Source organism: Carlito syrichta, unplaced genomic scaffold (genome assembly GCF_000164805.1).
Source record: "Carlito syrichta isolate Samal-C Ts95f unplaced genomic scaffold, Tarsius_syrichta-2.0.1 Scaffold308791, whole genome shotgun sequence".
NCBI classification, from domain to species: domain Eukaryota; kingdom Metazoa; phylum Chordata; class Mammalia; order Primates; family Tarsiidae; genus Carlito; species Carlito syrichta.
In genome coordinates, this window is record NW_007252887.1 from 385,287 (window position 1) to 402,619 (window position 17,333).

At 35.5% G+C, this 17,333-nt stretch overlaps 1 protein-coding gene across 1 annotated transcript in view; it reads left to right on the forward strand.

Moving 5' to 3' along the window:
- FAM171B (family with sequence similarity 171 member B) overlaps positions 1-17,088 on the forward strand; it is a 77,616-nt gene extending 60,528 nt beyond the window's left edge. Inside the window, exons 4-8 of the mRNA XM_008065693.2 lie at positions 193-351; positions 3,975-4,145; positions 6,242-6,358; positions 12,188-12,311; positions 12,556-17,088. Of these exons, the coding sequence (XP_008063884.1) occupies positions 193-351; positions 3,975-4,145; positions 6,242-6,358; positions 12,188-12,311; positions 12,556-13,900 (1,916 nt within the window). The 3' untranslated portion in view covers positions 13,901-17,088. The remainder of the gene's footprint in view (positions 1-192; positions 352-3,974; positions 4,146-6,241; positions 6,359-12,187; positions 12,312-12,555) is intronic.
- Positions 17,089-17,333: the final 245 nt, after the last annotated feature.

Consider the following 17,333-nt stretch of genomic DNA (forward strand, 5'->3'; position numbering starts at 1 on the left):
GAAATTTCTTATTTAGTTAGCTTTGATTTTAAAATAATAATTATATGAAATGTTAGTGATGTGGCAATTGATAGACATAATTGGCAATTGATAGAAATAATTATAACTGCATCTTCTAAAGTAAAATGCCCTGACCAGTGATGCTGTGCTTAACATCCATTTATGTTTGCTAATGGGGTTTCCTTTTTCCAGATGCCAAATCTCAGCCAAGTGTTCAGTTTTCAAAAGCCTTAATTAAACTTCCTGATAACCATCATATTAGCAATGTTACCGGCTATCTTACAGTTCTGCAACAGTTTTTGAAAGTGGACAATTTTCTGTATACAACTGGAATTACTCTCAATAAACCAGGTATTATCTAATTTTTGCATAATGTAATCATACTTATAAGAAACATTATATCATTAAATCTTTCAAATATTATTTATTTAGATATTTAGATGGATCTTAGATAATGTTCATTTAAGCTTTGGAGAATACGTGTCACTTTTGACATATAAATGTAGTATTTGAATGTTTGTGAACAATTAATTTTATCCAATGAAAGATTATACTAGTCTTCAAATATATTACTTCAAATTAATAGACATTTCATTTGATTTCACTTAAATTCATTAATTTTATCTGATCCAAAGCAGGTAAGCAAAGAACAGAAAATAGTTATACTTATTGTCTAACTTTGCAAATTGAAACATACTTTTAAAAATCAAAACTTGATTTAAATTTTATACAGATCTTTTTATAACTTGAGCTTGTATTCATTCTTATCAAACTGATGAGAATTGTCAATGATTGAGATATAAAAAAACCTTAAGTTTAGGACAAGCTATTATAAGTTTATTTTGACATATGTTTGCTGTTCTTTATGAGTAAAATATAAAAATCGAAAATATATGTATTCCAGAGTCAACAGCCCTGATATGTTTATATAAGACTTTTCTGATATAAAAATTAAGGGAATGATGGAATTTCACATTTATTTAAAAATATATTCATGAATAACCCCCTTAGAAACACTGTTTCAACTATACATCTAACTGACTGTACTAAATAGTTTGATACATTATAGTTACTTAAATTATACAACACTTGATCTGTGCAACACTGGATTACTTACCATTTTTACCACTGGTTGCAACATAACTGAAACTCTGTTTAATCAGTCTATAATGTTGATGATTGTAATTGTGTTAAAACTTTGCTTCATTTCATTTAGGAAACAGACAGGAAGGAGGGTAATAAGAGCTAATAAGTGTTTTGGTTAGACCAGTTCCCGCCCCCCCAACCTGTTGTAGCAATGTCGCAGCCAGAGGATCCTCACTCTTCTGTATCAGTGTCCTAGATTGAGGACCCTCACTCTTCTCTTACAAACGTGTTTCCTACTATACACATCTGTGTCTGTCTGAGGGCATTCCCTTTCTAGGAAGCAGGCTCCACCCTTTCATGAGGCAAGCTGTCAACCAATGACAGACAGGAGTTGGTGGTAGGGCAACTTTGAACTGGGTTCTGTCCCCATGGGACTGAGCTGGAGTTGCCACAGTGATCACCTGCTCATTGGCACATCCTGTGTTGGCTCTCTTTCTCTCTGTTATGCTCCATCTCTAGTGGGAGATGTTTCCTGGGATTATCTTCCAAATAAACCACTTGTACTAAAATTGTTATCTCAGGGGCTGCTTCTTGAGGAAGCCACTCTGAGACACCTGCCAAGATTTTCCAGATGTAAATTTTATAAGGATACTTAAAATGAAAGTATTTACAAGAATGGTGTCAGTACATGCAATGACAAATAACGCGCATGTTGCGCTGGAGGGTGTTCATGGACAAGACTTACTAGATTCATGAGCTCTGCCCCTCAACATTCCTCTACTACCTGCTTTTGAGAGTATTCCTTACATGTTTTGATGGTGCCAAGAATGCTGCTATTGTTTAAAAAAAAGTTCTAGAGCAGTGCTGAAATGGAAATATTCTCTGCCCAACATGGTAGCCGCTTGCCATCTGTGGCTGCTGAGCTCTGGAAATATGATTAGTGCACCAAGAAAGTTAATTTATATTTAAATAATCACATGCAGCTGGTGGCCATGCTATTGGATTACACAGTTCTAGAGTTATATGAATACAAAACTGTTTTAAAATAAAAACTGTTTTCTCCTTCTCATTGTCTTTTAATCTTTTTTCCCTTTGTCTCCTTCTTTTTTGCCTTCTTTGAGTTGTCTTTACTTCAGATGAAGGGATGTCAGTCTCAGCAGTTTGTGAAGCCACTAACTGCGAAGAACTGAGGGTTGAGATTGAAGCAGGCACTACAGAAAACCAGCCAACTGGCTGAACCAAATAGCTCACTATATTATAGTTACTTAAATTATATAACACTTGATCTGTGTTTACATTGGGTTGCTTACCAGTGTATTATTCTCTAAAATATGTATGGCATTACTTTGCTCATCTGATGTTAGTGCTTCAGGTAATTTGCTAATTGTTTTACATTTAACTGAAAGTTTTCAGGAAACCAGTAGTTGCTCTGATGACTAAAAAGACATACCAGGAGATAAGTGGCCTGATAATGAGGCTCTCTATCCCCTCTCTTTCTTACACCTGCTGAGACCTCTCCTGATCTGGGGGCTTTGTACTTGTTAATTCTGCCTGGAAAGCTCTTCTGGGACGTCTTTGCACGGATGACTCCTTGTTATTTGGCTGCAGCTCTGATGTCCCCTCCTCAGAGAGGAGGCCTTCCTTGACCTCTAATTATGTTGCCATTCTAGATTATCATGTGCTTACATTCAGGTGGGGAAAAAACTGACAATGAGTGAAGAAATGAGAAAAAGCATCTTTGATAGTAATGAGAATTGTAGGAAAAAAAATTGGCAGATGATATGAGAAATCATCTACTCACCATGTCTTTGGGGCCCTGTAGGATCTTTGTAAATATTAAATGAATGAACAGAACTCTAGCTTTGAAACCAAATATTCAAAAGTTTAGGCCTAAAACAAATATATTTTAAAATATGTTTTCTTCAACTACTTCTAGTGTGTTAGTAAATTACTTGGAAAACCTAAAATTATCAAATTATTTGCAGAAAGAAATTATTTGTGATCTTTAATATTATGTATAACCATATTTTTATTCATTGCAAATATTCTGGTATTGACTTAGTTTGGCACTGCTGATATTTCAAAAACAAAAGAAAGGCACTTTCTGCCTTTTTTTTCCCCAGAGTAACAGATATCTATAGGTAGTTCCTGACAGTTAAGAAAGCTTACTGTAAATTGTATCATAAAATCTTTAAAACCTTAGGCAAAACACTATAACCAATTGTTCTATTAATCTTTCTTCTACTTTTCAACTTTGCAGTTTATTACAGTATTATTTGAGGTCTAAGTTTATATTGATTTTTTCAATTGTATTAATCAAGTATATTACCAAGACGTTTTTATCAAACAATTATATTGCACAATGACTTTGATTCATGTTTAATTGTCAAACCTAATCATTAAAAATTGCATTTTGAATCTAAATACTTTTTACATAAGAAGTGCAGCTGGGTTTGTGAGTTCCTACACTGCTTGAAACACATGGTCTTGGTCTAGGAAGGACCAGATGTTTGAAATCCATATGTACATTGATGATGGATGTTAGAGCCTTTATTTGGATCTGATACTAATAGGATGACTTTTTTTTTTTTTTTTTGGTTGAGGTTATTAGGTTTATAAAAACATTGAATTTGATTCTAGTGCCCTTAAATCAATGACTCGAAAGAATTAGGTCACTTAGGCTTATATCAGTTTGTCAATGTTACATTGTATAGCCTATGTTAATTTATAAAGTGTTTTACAATCACATTTAAAAAGTCCTTAATGCGCATCCTGTAACTATTTGATATTAAAATAGATAATCCTGGGTGAAATAGAGGACCTAGCTATTTTGGACTCATAATACTTTATTATTATGTATGATTTTAACAAACTCTCTTCTCTTTTAGGTTTTGAAAACATTGAATTGACTCCTCTTGCTGCAATATGTGTGAAAATATATTCTGGAGGAAAAGAATTAAAGGTGGATGGCTCTATTCAAATTTCTCTTCCCCTTCTACATATCAGTGATGTTAGTGTGGGAGATCGCATACCTGCATGGACATTTGATATGAACACAGGTATGTGAGCTAGGTGAAGATATTCTCAATATTTTGAGTATTTTTTATTTGACTATATCTGAATATTTTCTTTTACAATTCAGTACAACTCCACTTTTCAGTAGCATTACAATTTATTTACTTTGTTAGTAATGAAAATTAGCCTCACTTTGATTAACATAATACAACTATAGGAAGAAATGATGGCAATACATATGTCAAAACAATAGCATTATTTATTCATTTCTTTGTCTTTTTTATAGTCCTAACATTTTGAGGAAGAAGTTAATTTTTTAAAAAGTTACTTCTCTTATAATTTTTTTTGATAGCCAGTATGAGCTTATCTAAAAGCTTAGTTAAGGCCATTGAGAAATGTATGCTAATTTCATGAAAATAAATAACACTGTGTTCTTAAGAGATTGTAAAAGCTATTATTTTTTAAAAAAAATCCTTAGGCACTAATTTTGTTTCCTGGGGTTTGCCTCCTAAATAGTAGCTGGAAATATATTTTCTGCCTCAGCTTCCCTTGGTTTTGTTCTTGTGTTCCCATGTAAATAAGATAGGTGTAGAAGTTGCCAAAAAAGAAAAAAAAAAAAGGAAACATAATCACTTCAGGCTGAAGTTCAGAGGTTCATGCCTTGGGTGAAACATGCTATAGAGCCCAGACAGAGTCATGGGGCTGGGTTTCTCTCCTCTTTTACTCTCATCTGTTTCCTGTGTGTTAGGTCCTTTCTAGGATAGGATTTCCCTTGAGCGTGACAAGAAGGCTGTAGGTGCTCTAGCTGTATAGTTAACCAGGTTGAAGGCCGGTGGAAAAGAGAGATTGCTTTCCTAGGAGGTATAGCACAAGGTTCACTGCAATTATAGAACAGAGTTTGCATGCCAGACTTGGAACCTGTCTTCGTGATCCACATGATCCACAAGTAAAATGTGCAGATTTATTTAGGCTTATGTCATATGTTGGAACTGGGAATGGAACCCCAAACTAATCACGTGGACTGAGACAAGGGAGACAAGGGAGATTTGGAATGGGATTTCACTGTAACTGGAAGGGTGGGTAGTGAGGCACACACACACACACACACACACACACACACACACACGTTCACTGTAGAAGATAAACAGTGATATACCTATGTTTTGAAGAAAGAATGGAAACTATATAAGCCTGATAAGTATGCTAGTATAAGTCATTAGATTGAGAGTCTTAAGATTTGGAGTCTAGTCCATTTCTAAGCTCTACCAGGTCATGTAATTTATTTGGGCCTCGGTGTCCTGATGTGTTAAATAAGAAAGTCATTTTAAAGCACTTTAAAGAAGAATATTTGCTATTTGAGTCCCGACTTCTGATTGTTCCTCCTAGAAAAGGCCTTTGTCTTTAATGTACCTTTCAGTTACAAAATTTTTGAATTTATTTATCACCTATGCAACACTTTGTGACTATTTAAGAATATTATTTATTCTTATTAAGAATATTATTTTCATATTGCAGATAATTCTCTACACCAAATCGATAAACCAAAATTCAAATATACACAAAACTTATAAATAGCTTTGCTATGCTATTTATAAATAAACTTCATAAAAGTATAGGTCTTACTGAATTCTTTATTCTATGGATGGCAAAATTTTATTAAATCAGACAGAACTTTTTGAAAGTTTAGAAGATGTATTTCTAAAAGAACAACACCCACATTATTAGAACAAAACAATAATTTTAAAAAGGCCATTAGATATATTCTGTAAGTGTTTAATCAGAATCTCAGAACAGATGACAAATAAGCACCTATTGATGAATTGGGATTTCACTACTCACATTCTTAAGGGATATTGTTTTGTGCATAATTTAAACATTATTTGGAGAGTCATGATTTTTCTAAGTATATCTTCATTCTTGGTTTATTGATAATGATCCATTTTGGTCATTCAAATTAATCTATTCTATATTATATGTTATAATATGATGTAACATATATTTTCCCATGATAATATATTGCCAGAGTTTTTATAATCTTTAAAAAAGTCCCATGAAGTATTCTACACATGGGTGTCTGCAGACTCCTATCAACTCTAAAATTATATAACTAATTAGTATTTTGTATTTATCTTCTTTTTAGGTGCTTGGGTAAATCATGGCCGGGGAATGGTCAAGGAACAAAACAATCACTTAATTTGGACTTATGAAGCACCACATTTAGGCTACTGGATAGCAGCTCCACTTCCAGGAGCTAGAGGTATTGTGAAAATGAAACAAAGTAATAAAAAAAAATCTAAACAGTCTTGCTGGAATTTATCTCAGCAGGCCTCAATTTTATTCTAAGTATTTCTACTTACTGGCTATGTGACTCAGTGAAAGGCACTTAATTTCTTTATCTCAGCTTTTTCTTTTTTCATATATATAAGAAAAGATGAAGCTTTGTGAACTCTAAAGTTCATAATAGCTATAATGTCTAAAGAATAAAGTTGGTTTAAATCAAGTATTCTTTTCTTAGTTTACTTTTTTTATGAATACATTTTTCCTAATTAGAGCCTTTGATTGTAAGCAACAGATTTTGGATAACTTAAACAAACAAACAAACAAACCCAAACAAACAAACAAAACTGTACTGTATTAGAAGGATATGGGTAGTTCACAGGATCAAGGAAGGTTGAAGAACTAGATGCTAAAAATCAAGAATCCCTGAAGCGCTAGAGGGCCTGGTTAGCAGGCCTGTTTCCTGTCTTTGCCAGGTTGCTGCTGTGTGTTGGTTGGCTCCAACCCTTTCCAATCTTTCCTCATACTCTTCATGATCATTCTAGAGATGAAGAATGATGATCCCATTGGCCCACCCTTAGGTCATGAGCACGCCCCTTTGGGCAGAGGGTGGAAAAGAGAGGAAGGACTCTTGAATAATACTGTCCTTAGACTGCTTCTTAAAGCAGGTAATACACTAGAGGAAATTTGGGTGACATTTTGATCAGATGGAGGCTGGAGGCTGGTGGGCAAAAAGCCATGAATTGTCTACTAGGGATGATGTATTCATGTTCTAGGAAAAATGAGCATCTCCTTTCCTTAGATTTAATGTGGTATACAATTATCTGGACAATTTACACAAAAACCCTACATTCATCTCAAGTTGCATAAATCTTCTTGTAAAAAGAAAATTCTTCTAATTTTCTGCTGTAGTTACACTGGCTACGCCATTGGTCTGCCACCATTTTCTGAACCTTTTGGGTGTCTGCTGGCATAAATTGAGTTTCTTCTTGGCTTTCCCTACCACCAGCTTTGCTAAGTCAACCTACTGGCCTTCAGCATTTTGTTGCTGTTGTCTGCTATCTTGTTCTCCTTTATCTTTGAAGGCTTTTGAATTTACAGAATAAAACAAAACTTTTAGTGACGTTTTAGTGAAGATTTGAGAGGCAGAGATGAATGGACACATATCATTCCTCCATGTTCAACCATGTGTCAGAGATGATTCTTTTTGGCTTATCAAGTGTTTTGGCTCCCAGTTGAGGGGCAGCTGCTAACTGGCCACTTCATACTGGCCACTTCATACTGGTTTAGGAATGGTCCCAATACTCACCCTGATCCAGGACAGGAATGACATTTTACACTTGTTTCTCTGCAGCATTTGATCACCTAACTTTATTACGACTGTCTATTATTTTGAAGGCTCTCAAGTTTTTAAAAGTTTTGTTACAATCTAGTTTGATTTTTATTTTCATTCTTTGTTAGAAAGGTTTTTTTTAAAAAAAAAATTTTTTTTGAGACAGTTTTACTATGTCATCTGCCTAGGCTGGCCCAAACTCTGGGTCCTCCCTCCTCAGCCTCCCAAGTTAGCTGGATTGTGTGCCTATAGCAACATATGAATTTTAAACCTTGTGAGATAACAAGACTTTTTTTCAGTAGAGTCAAAATTGAGTATTTCAATAGAAAGAATATGAACCCTTAGCCATATACGATCAAGAGGAATGTTCTTTTTGTTTCTGTTTGAACTTAGTGCTTATGGAATTATTTATTCAGAAACCAGAGGGTGGTTATTTTTGCTCTTTATAATGCATAATCTCATGCAGTCTTGCCAGCCGTCTGGCCTTATTACATTCTAGATTTGTAACTATCGTGAAATATTGATGAAAAAGAGCAGTTAATATTTTATTTAATACTTCAGCTAAACTAAATCCAAGTTATTTCATTTTTAATAAAAAATAACCTAAGGAACATTTGAGTTTTATAGAGAAAGGTATTTCCACTAAAAATATATCCCAAACAACCAAATTATATAAAATGGCTTATGAGTTACACAAACCAAAGTAATTTTCTAAAACAGGTAGATGTTCTAGTCCCGCTTATCTGTTGGAAAAGATGTTGTGTGGACGAGTATTAAAGTCTGAAATTCTTGTTTAGTTTGCACTAGAGACCTTCTAGTGATGTTTTTGAAAAATCTATTCTGTAAGGGTATCACAGTCAAACGAACCCTATATTAGAAGTATGGTTAACTTGATAATCATAGCTCTGGCTTTGCCCATAATTAACTAGTTGAGCTTGGAATAGGTACTTAACCATCTGAGTTTTAATTTTCTAGTTTCTAAATTTGGGGAAGTGGATATCATGTTAGACAAACAAAATACTGCAGACTGGGTGGCTTAAACAACAGAAATTTATGGAGGTTTCCTAGTCCCAGATCAAGGTGCTGCCAGTATTGGTGAGGCCTCTTCCTGGCTTCTAGATGGTCTCCTACTAAGATGGCCTCACATGGCCTTTCCACACACCAACCATTTCTCAGTGGACACCATATAATTCAATTCTGTTCTGACTCTCTGCCTGGAGTTAGCATCATGCCTCACAGGTTGAGAGCTCAGTCCTGCAAGATGCCCTCTTTTGGATGCCCATTGCAATTAGTAAGCCCCCAGGTTACCCATACTGTCTTACTAGGCTTCAAATTGGGGGTTTCCACAACCCCCTCCTTAGGTTTGATGATTTGTTATGATGGCTCACAGAACTCAGGGGAATACTTACATGTATAGGATGTACTCATAGTAAAGTAAGTGATAAGGATACAGATAAACAGCTAGATGAAGTACACAGACCCAGGTCTGTGAGGGTCCTGAGTACAGAAGCTTTTGTCCCCATAGAGTTGGGGTGCATGGATGTATTCACCAATTTGGAAACTTTCCAAACTCTACACTTTATGAATTTTTATGAAGGCATCTTCACATAGCCATAATCAATTATTAACTTAAGCTCTAGCCATATTCTTCCCTGGAGGATGGGGCTGAAAGCTCCAAGTTTCTAATCCTAGCTTGGTTTGGCTACCAGCCCCCATCCAGGACCCTGCAAAGAGTTGCCTCATTAGGACAAGAGATGTTCCTATCACCCAGGAAATTCCAAGGGATTTAGGAGCTCTGTGCTAGGAACTAGGGCCTAGACCAAATACACACACATATATACACATATATAAAATTATGTGTCCCTAAACATTTAAGCAAATATTACTGTAAAAATTGGCCCTATAACCAGCTAGTTAGTATTTGGTTTGCTGGAGCTACTGTAGTTATAATGTGGCTAATAATATACTAAGTTTGTTTTTTAAATCTTAAATAGCATTCTAGAATTCCTTGGAAAAATTGCTAAGTACAAGAGATTAAAAGGATTTTTCAGATTGCTATAGGAAAGTAGGTGGCTGAGTAGAGTTTAATAAACAAGTGTTTACTAATATGTTTTAAATTTGCATTTCTAAATATATTTGAATGACAAGATATTGTGACTTTCTATCCTTCTGGCCTCTTCTAGCATGCATACACGCACACAAGTACACACACAGATGCATACTTTTTTGCTACTGTCATACATAATAGGATATAAGGCAAACCCAAGAGGTCAACCTTCTATTTGCAAATGTAAGTTCTATTGGATTCCTGTGGAGTGAAATCATTTGTGTTACTCCATTGTGGAAACATATACTCATATGCACTCAGTTAAAGTCAAACTTCACTCTGTTGCAGCTTCTGATCCTGCATAAGAATCTGCAGATAGGATTAAGTGACTCCCATTTCTTTATTGTTTGAAGAAATTTCATATTGTGCAGCACTATACTGTTTGCCTGTTAGGTAAACACTTTATTATCAGTTGCCATTTGTGAAACTGTGGCTAATACCAGAGTGCTTGTTCTTATAGAACCTTGACGCTTTGTTCAACAACAACAATTGTGTGGCATATCTAACACTCACTGAGTACCTGTCATAAGCCTAGCACAGTTCTAAGTACTTCAGCAACCCACATGGGTTAGGCATGACTGTATTATCACCACTCTGCATGAGGGAAGTGAGATTCCAAGAAATGAAACTTGCCCAAGACCACATAAAAATAAAAGGGGAAGCTAGGACACCAACTCAAGACACTTTGGCTTAAAAGTCTATATGTGCCGGGCTCGGTGGCTCAGCCTGTAATCCCCTGCCTTTGGGAGGCTGAGGTGAGTGGATTGCCTGAGCCCACGGGTTCGAGACCCGCCTGGGCAGCGAGACCTCATCTCTACAATAAATCAAAAAATCAACCGGGTGTGGTAGCGCATGCCTGTAATTCCGGCTACTTGGAAGGCTGAGGCGGAAGGATCGCCGGAGCCCAGCAGGTTGAGGCTGCGGTGGCCGGGAGCGGCCACTGCACTCCAGTTTGGGTGACAGAGTGAGACTCCAACTCAAAAAAAAAAAAAAAAAAGTCTATATGCATTACCACATTGCTGCTTCTCCAAATGTTTCCATATTATCATTACTTTTATAAAATTAGATAGTACACCATTTGAAGGATAGACTTAAAGACCTCATGGTTCCTCAGTTTCTTCATGTCCTTGGTACGTTTGGGAATCTCATTCTGGACATTTCTGTTGGAAGAGATTATTGGAAAACTAATCCCACTACTCACTTTTCTTCTCCTATCACTCTGAATACATATTAGAATCTAGTTGATACTGACAAGTAGACTTGTTATATGCTTTTTGAGCAAAATGAACTTTTAGCAACTTTCCATGCATTAGCTGCCTAATAGCATTCATTTTAATGCAGAATCTGAATAGCCTACCTGACCATCCTAGCGTATTAGGCATCTTTCACTGCAGTGATGCTGATCACAGCAGCATTTGTGGATGTTTATTCTCTCCTAACAGGAGGATCGTGGGTCACTTGTACCTCTCCTGGGCTTGGCTTGCCCAGGATCATGGTGTTGTCTTATTCTAGATCCCAGGTGGAAAGAGTTGTACCTATTTATCCTTAAAGTCCCAGACCTTTTGTATTCTCTCTATTCTTTTACCTTCCTGATTGCTTTCATAAATTCTTCTTTGAGTTTATCTTTAAAATTTCTTTTTTAAAGGTTAAATATGTGGATGAAAAATAAATGCAACTGATAATCAACATTCACTAGCCACATTCTAGCTCTAAACCTCTTTGCACAAAACTCAAATTAGTTAGACATATTTTCTCCCAATTTGGCCAATTTATTTTGCTACTTGGGTCACCGTTTTTACTGCCTCTTGAAACAATTTTATTACTGCTTGCTGCCTGGCCTGGAAACCAGTGTCACATGTTTTAGGTTTTTGTTATAGCAGCATCTCAGCCTCTAGATACCAATTTCTGTAAAAGTCAGCCATTGATTCAGTAAAAACTCTACTATCTCATTGCCTAAAAATATCAAACACTTATTTACTACTTACATTTCATGAGTGTTTTGGGTTGACTGCTGTATTATTAGGCTTGGCCTGGTTCAGTTCAACAGATCTTTTCATTCTAGGCCCCAGGTTGAAGGAATAGTGACTCTTTGAGATACACTATTCACATATTAGAAGACCTTAGCAAGGGGGCAGAACCTCAATGCAACCTCATTTAAAGTGCTCTTATTTTGTTGGTCAAAGCAAATCAGTGGATGAAACACAGAGAGTAGGGAAAGTATATTTCACCCACAGGGAAGTCTGTCACGGGAGAGAGTCAACAAATAATGGTGTGTACACACATTCAATCTGCCTTACCTAGGATTTGGCACAGTTTCAAATTTGTTCTAAAGTAACATATTTTCTCTTTGTTTATATTGGACCACGTAGGTTCAGGTATAAATGAAGATTCCAAGGATATAACTGCCTATCACACAGTGTTTCTTACAGCCATATTAGGAGGAACAATAGTCATTGTCATTGGATTTTTTGCTGTACTACTTTGTTATTGCAGGTAAGAACATTATTAATCAACGTGTATAAACAAAACTATCAAATTACCATATTATTTTAGTATGTTCTGTGCAAGATCATCGTTTATTTATAGAAATAAAATTTTTAATATTTGAAATACGTAGATTAAATATAAAAACATATTCTAACAGCACTTCATGTGTGATGTGCATATTCTAGGGTGATTTTTTTTAAATGCACCATTTTTATTGTAACTTCTAAGTATGTTTTGTTTTCTACTTTAGGGGTAAGTGTGGTACTACACAGAAAAGAGAAAGAAATATCACTAAACTTGAAGTCCTCAAGAGAGACCAGACAACTTCAACAACACACATAAATCATATCAGTTCAGTCAAAGTTGCATTAAAATCTGAGGACAAATCACAGTTGTTCAATGCTAAAAACTCCTCATACAGCCCTCAGAAAAAAGAACCATCAAAGGCAGAAGCAGAAGAAAGAGTTTCCATGGTAAAAACTCGGGACAATTTTAAAATCTACAATGAAGATGTTTCATTTCTATCAGTCAATCAAAATAATTACTCAAGAAACCCAACACAGTCTTTGGATCCCAGTGTAGGGTCCAAACAACCTAAGCATGTGAACAACAACCTATCTTCATCTTTAGGTGATGCTCAAGAGGAAAAGAGGTATCTCACAGGGAACGATGAAGTGTATGGGCGTTCCCACATTCCTGAGCAGCTGATGCATATCTACAGCCAGCCCATCGCCATCCTTCAAACATCTGACCTTTTCTCTACTCAAGAGCAGTTACATTCTGCTAAGTCAGCTACACTGCCAAGAAAGGGACAGTTAGTCTATGGCCAATTGATGGAACCAGTGAGCAGAGAGAACTTTACACAGACGTTGCCCAAAATGCCAGTGCATTCTCACACACAGCCCTCAGATGCCAGGGAAGAGGATATCATTCTTGAAGGTCAACAGAGCTTGCCATCCCAGACTTCAGATTGGAGCCGATATTCCAGCAGTTTACTGGAATCTGTCTCTGTTCCTGGAACGCTAAATGAGGCCGTTGTAATGACTCCGTTTTCATCAGAGCTTCAAGGAATTTCAGAACAGACCCTCTTGGAGCTGTCCAAAGGAAAGCCCTCTCCCCATCCCAGAGCCTGGTTCGTATCACTTGATGGCAAGCCAGTCGCGCAAGTGAGGCACTCCTTTATAGACCTGAAAAAGGGCAAGAGAACCCAGAGCAATGACACAAGTCTGGACTCTGGGGTGGATATGAATGAACATCACTTGAGTAGAAAGCTTGAGAGGGAGAAGACGTTCATCAAAAGCATGCATCAGCCCAAGATCCTTTACTTGGAAGATTTAGACCTGAGCAGCAGTGAGAGTGGAACCACTGTCTGCTCCCCTGAGGACCCTGCTTTAAGGCATATCCTGGATGGAGGGAGTGGAGTTATCATGGAGCATCCTGGGGAGGAGTCCCCAGGAAAGAAAAGCACTGTTGAAGATTTTGAAGCCAACACCTCCCCCACCAAGAAAAGGGGCAGACCGCCACTAGCCAAAAGAGATAGCAAGACTAATATCTGGAAGAAGCGAGAGGAACGTCCACTGCTTCCCATCAATTAACTCCCAGGGTGGTTGTGTGTCTGCTGTCTCGTGCTGTTTCTTCTTGCTTCTTGTTGTAAATTGCAGTATGAACTTAGGAAGTAGAGACTGAGCAATCTTATGGTCCTGGGACATATCTCAAGCAGAGTAAATAGTAAGATGGTAATTTAGTCATCAGAGAGAAAGGTACCTTGGAATGTTTTTTCTGGCCCATTCTTTTATTTTTAGGTGACAAATTTGAAAGTATCCAAGTTTTCAAATTATAAAATAGCATTAAGATGTTAGTTATCTGACAATGTTGCTCAGTCAACCAGTTTGGCCCTGACTCTTTTAAGAATAACATAGTGAAATGTGTGTCCCTAAAGTTGCTTCCAAAAATGTTGCCTCAGCCTTGATAGAACACTTAGAAATTAAACTGTCTTCTTCAGGCATCATGTTCTTGTGAAATGTTCCTACTAAGTCCTTCTCTGCCACTACTTGAAAATAACCAGATAAGTGATCTGGACTGTGGTTATTCTAGAGTCTAAAGACCAAACAGTTTCTTTTTTGAGGCAAATAGCATGTGTATTATATTATCCCCAAAGTAAATCCTACATTTACATGAGATGGGCAAAAAGCTACTTGGTCGTTAGAGAGGGAAACACGAGCTCTTTGGTTGTTTTGGATATAACTTCACAGAATAAATAAGGCATTAATTTGTTATTTAGAAATTTGAGAAATGTTTTAATGAATTCTCTGACACTTATTTTTAAATTATAAATTTCATTTTTTTCCTTCCCCTCAACCATGAGGCCAGCTTAGCTACCAAGGAAAATTTCACTGATACTTGTAGGTTAAATCAGTTTTAATATATTTCTTCCATATGAAAAACCCAAATTTAGTCAATTAAAGGCTATCAGATTTTTACAAAAAATCTATGTGAAAATTTCTTTGTATACAAAAAATTAATCAAATATGTGGAGATAAAATAAATATTTTGATTTTTTTCTGAAATGTTGATGAGCACAAAAAGAAATGTCATTTTTCTGAGGTTAAAAATTACCTTCAGGTTACTAGTTGATTATCCAGATGTCAACTTTCATAGAAAATGTTTGAGGAAAAGAATTTCAAAGAAGAGTTTTTCCTTAAGTCACTTATAGCCTTTGCTACAATTTTTCCAATTCTGTAAGTAACATATCCGTATTATTTCCATCATAGCAAAGAGTTAAGTGTGAACACATTCAATAGCTGTTTATAACTCTGAATTATCATTCATATGTCCTAAAAATAAAAGCTCATTGTTAGTTAAAATAAACTCATTCCACTTTTCTTAATTTCCATAAAGGCAAATGTCTGAAGCGCCTTTCCTTGTGGGGAAAATGAAACTAAATTGGTTTTTCATCCCCTACTATTCAACATGGGAGCAACACAGAGACCCAAACCACATAAACAAGTTCACAGAACCAAAATGGCCACATTAGTTTTGGCAAAATGGTAGATAGATATATAAGGAAAGACAACAGTTTTCCCCTTCAAGATAGCGATCTTCAGCCAGTTTTTCCTATAACCAATTTTTTCCTGAAACATCTGACCTGTCATAACTCTCCCACCTTTCTGTGTTAACCCCCAAAATGTGAAGACTTAGGCAAATGTTTGCTATATATTACCCCACTCCATAGAAGAGATAAACGTTTTGAGTAATACATAGGCTTGCTTTTTTTTTTTTTTTTTTAAATTAGTGATGAGGTCCACAACAATAGAGGAGACTTCTTAATCTTATACTGAATGATACATCAAAAGCAGCATGAATGAAAATGATTTGGAAAAGGTTAAAAGATAGTGCTCTGCGGAAGTGCCTTTGATATAGATTTGCATTATTAGAAGGATATAATGACATGTTTCTTAAGTGTGCATTTTATTTCTGTTAGCCAAATTAAACAGATGTGCAGTTCTATTAAAAATATAGACCTAGTGTTTCATGTTGGAACAATGAATTTTGCATGGATGTAGTATTTCTCTCTTCCTTTTGTTTATCCTTTTTAAAATCCAGTATAGATAAATTGTTTATGTTGGAATGAGGTTAGAAACTATAGCAAAATGTTGCACCTCCTCAATATTTTAAGTGTATATTTTCCCCATCTTTAAATAAAATTATTTCATCTTTCAGCTTGGTAGTGAAAAACACATTTTGATAAAAGGAAGGGTATGCCATCAGGTGTGCCACTTATTGTACTCATTTTTTGTGTGTAAGGGAAATGAGATGATGTATCCCAAGGGATTTTCTAGAATTACTTGTTTGGTTTCAGAGTAAAACCTTATTTATTTTATTTTTTACACTGCACATGCTGTTCTCAATTGGGAATTAATTATCGGCAATTTATCTTTTCTAATGATCAAAAGAGTGTGACTTCTTATGTGTGAGTAGTTCACAAATTTCTTATAAAAAAGCTGAAGCCATCTACTTTTTCTTAATCCAAGTAATAATAAACCAACAAGGTTCACAACTTTCTTAAATTTTTGAATTGAAAGCCAAACACAATTTTTTTGCAAATATAAACCTGGGTAATTTTGGTCACAAATTGTTAACATTTGTGGATCCTTTATATATGCCTTTGGATATACCTTAAAGACAAAACTATCTCTCAATTAATTGATGGATTCATTTACTAAAGCACAGCTGTATGTATTTTTAGATACATATTATGACCTTGAGACTTTATAAAATCAATTTTTATGACTTTATGCAGTTGTATAAGGTGACACCCTTTTATAATACATAGTATATGACGAAGATCACAAATGTTGAGGAATAAAAGCACTTCTTTGCTTTGGCAATCATTTTCGGATCACTTTCTGTGTGTCTGAATCCTCTGGTATCAATACATATTATAGGGTTTTAGAGATCTGTGGGTCAAATCTTGTCCCTCAAAACTTCCCAGAAAGATAAAGTTCCAAGTTACAATTCACTTATAAGGTATGAGTTACTCATTTCCCCAGGCCAGCATGGTAAAGGAATTCAACTGTATTAATTTACTTCAGATCTAGAGTTAACATTTTATCCTCTTGTTTCCAAGTGTTTCTATTTTTTTGTATTCTTTCAGAGAAATCTCATATTTCAGTGTATTTATTGCCATCACTACTATATTTACTGCTAAAAACTGTAACATTCTGAAGGTTTGTAAAATGTTAAATATAGTTCATTAAAAATAATAAAATAAATCTAAAATGTACTTGCTGCATTGTTTAATCTTGCATAAACTACACAATATTCCTACCTAAATTGTCATTTTATATAGTATTCAATTACTATTACTTTTTATTAACTACACTTCCTGGAGTAAAATAAACCCTTGTTTTATAATGAACTTGATTATCTTTATATTTTATTTCTACAAAATTTACATTTTTACTGTTATTGCTGAGTGTAGACAAATTGTTTTCCATCCAATGAGGAGACTTATTAAGATAATCTGAT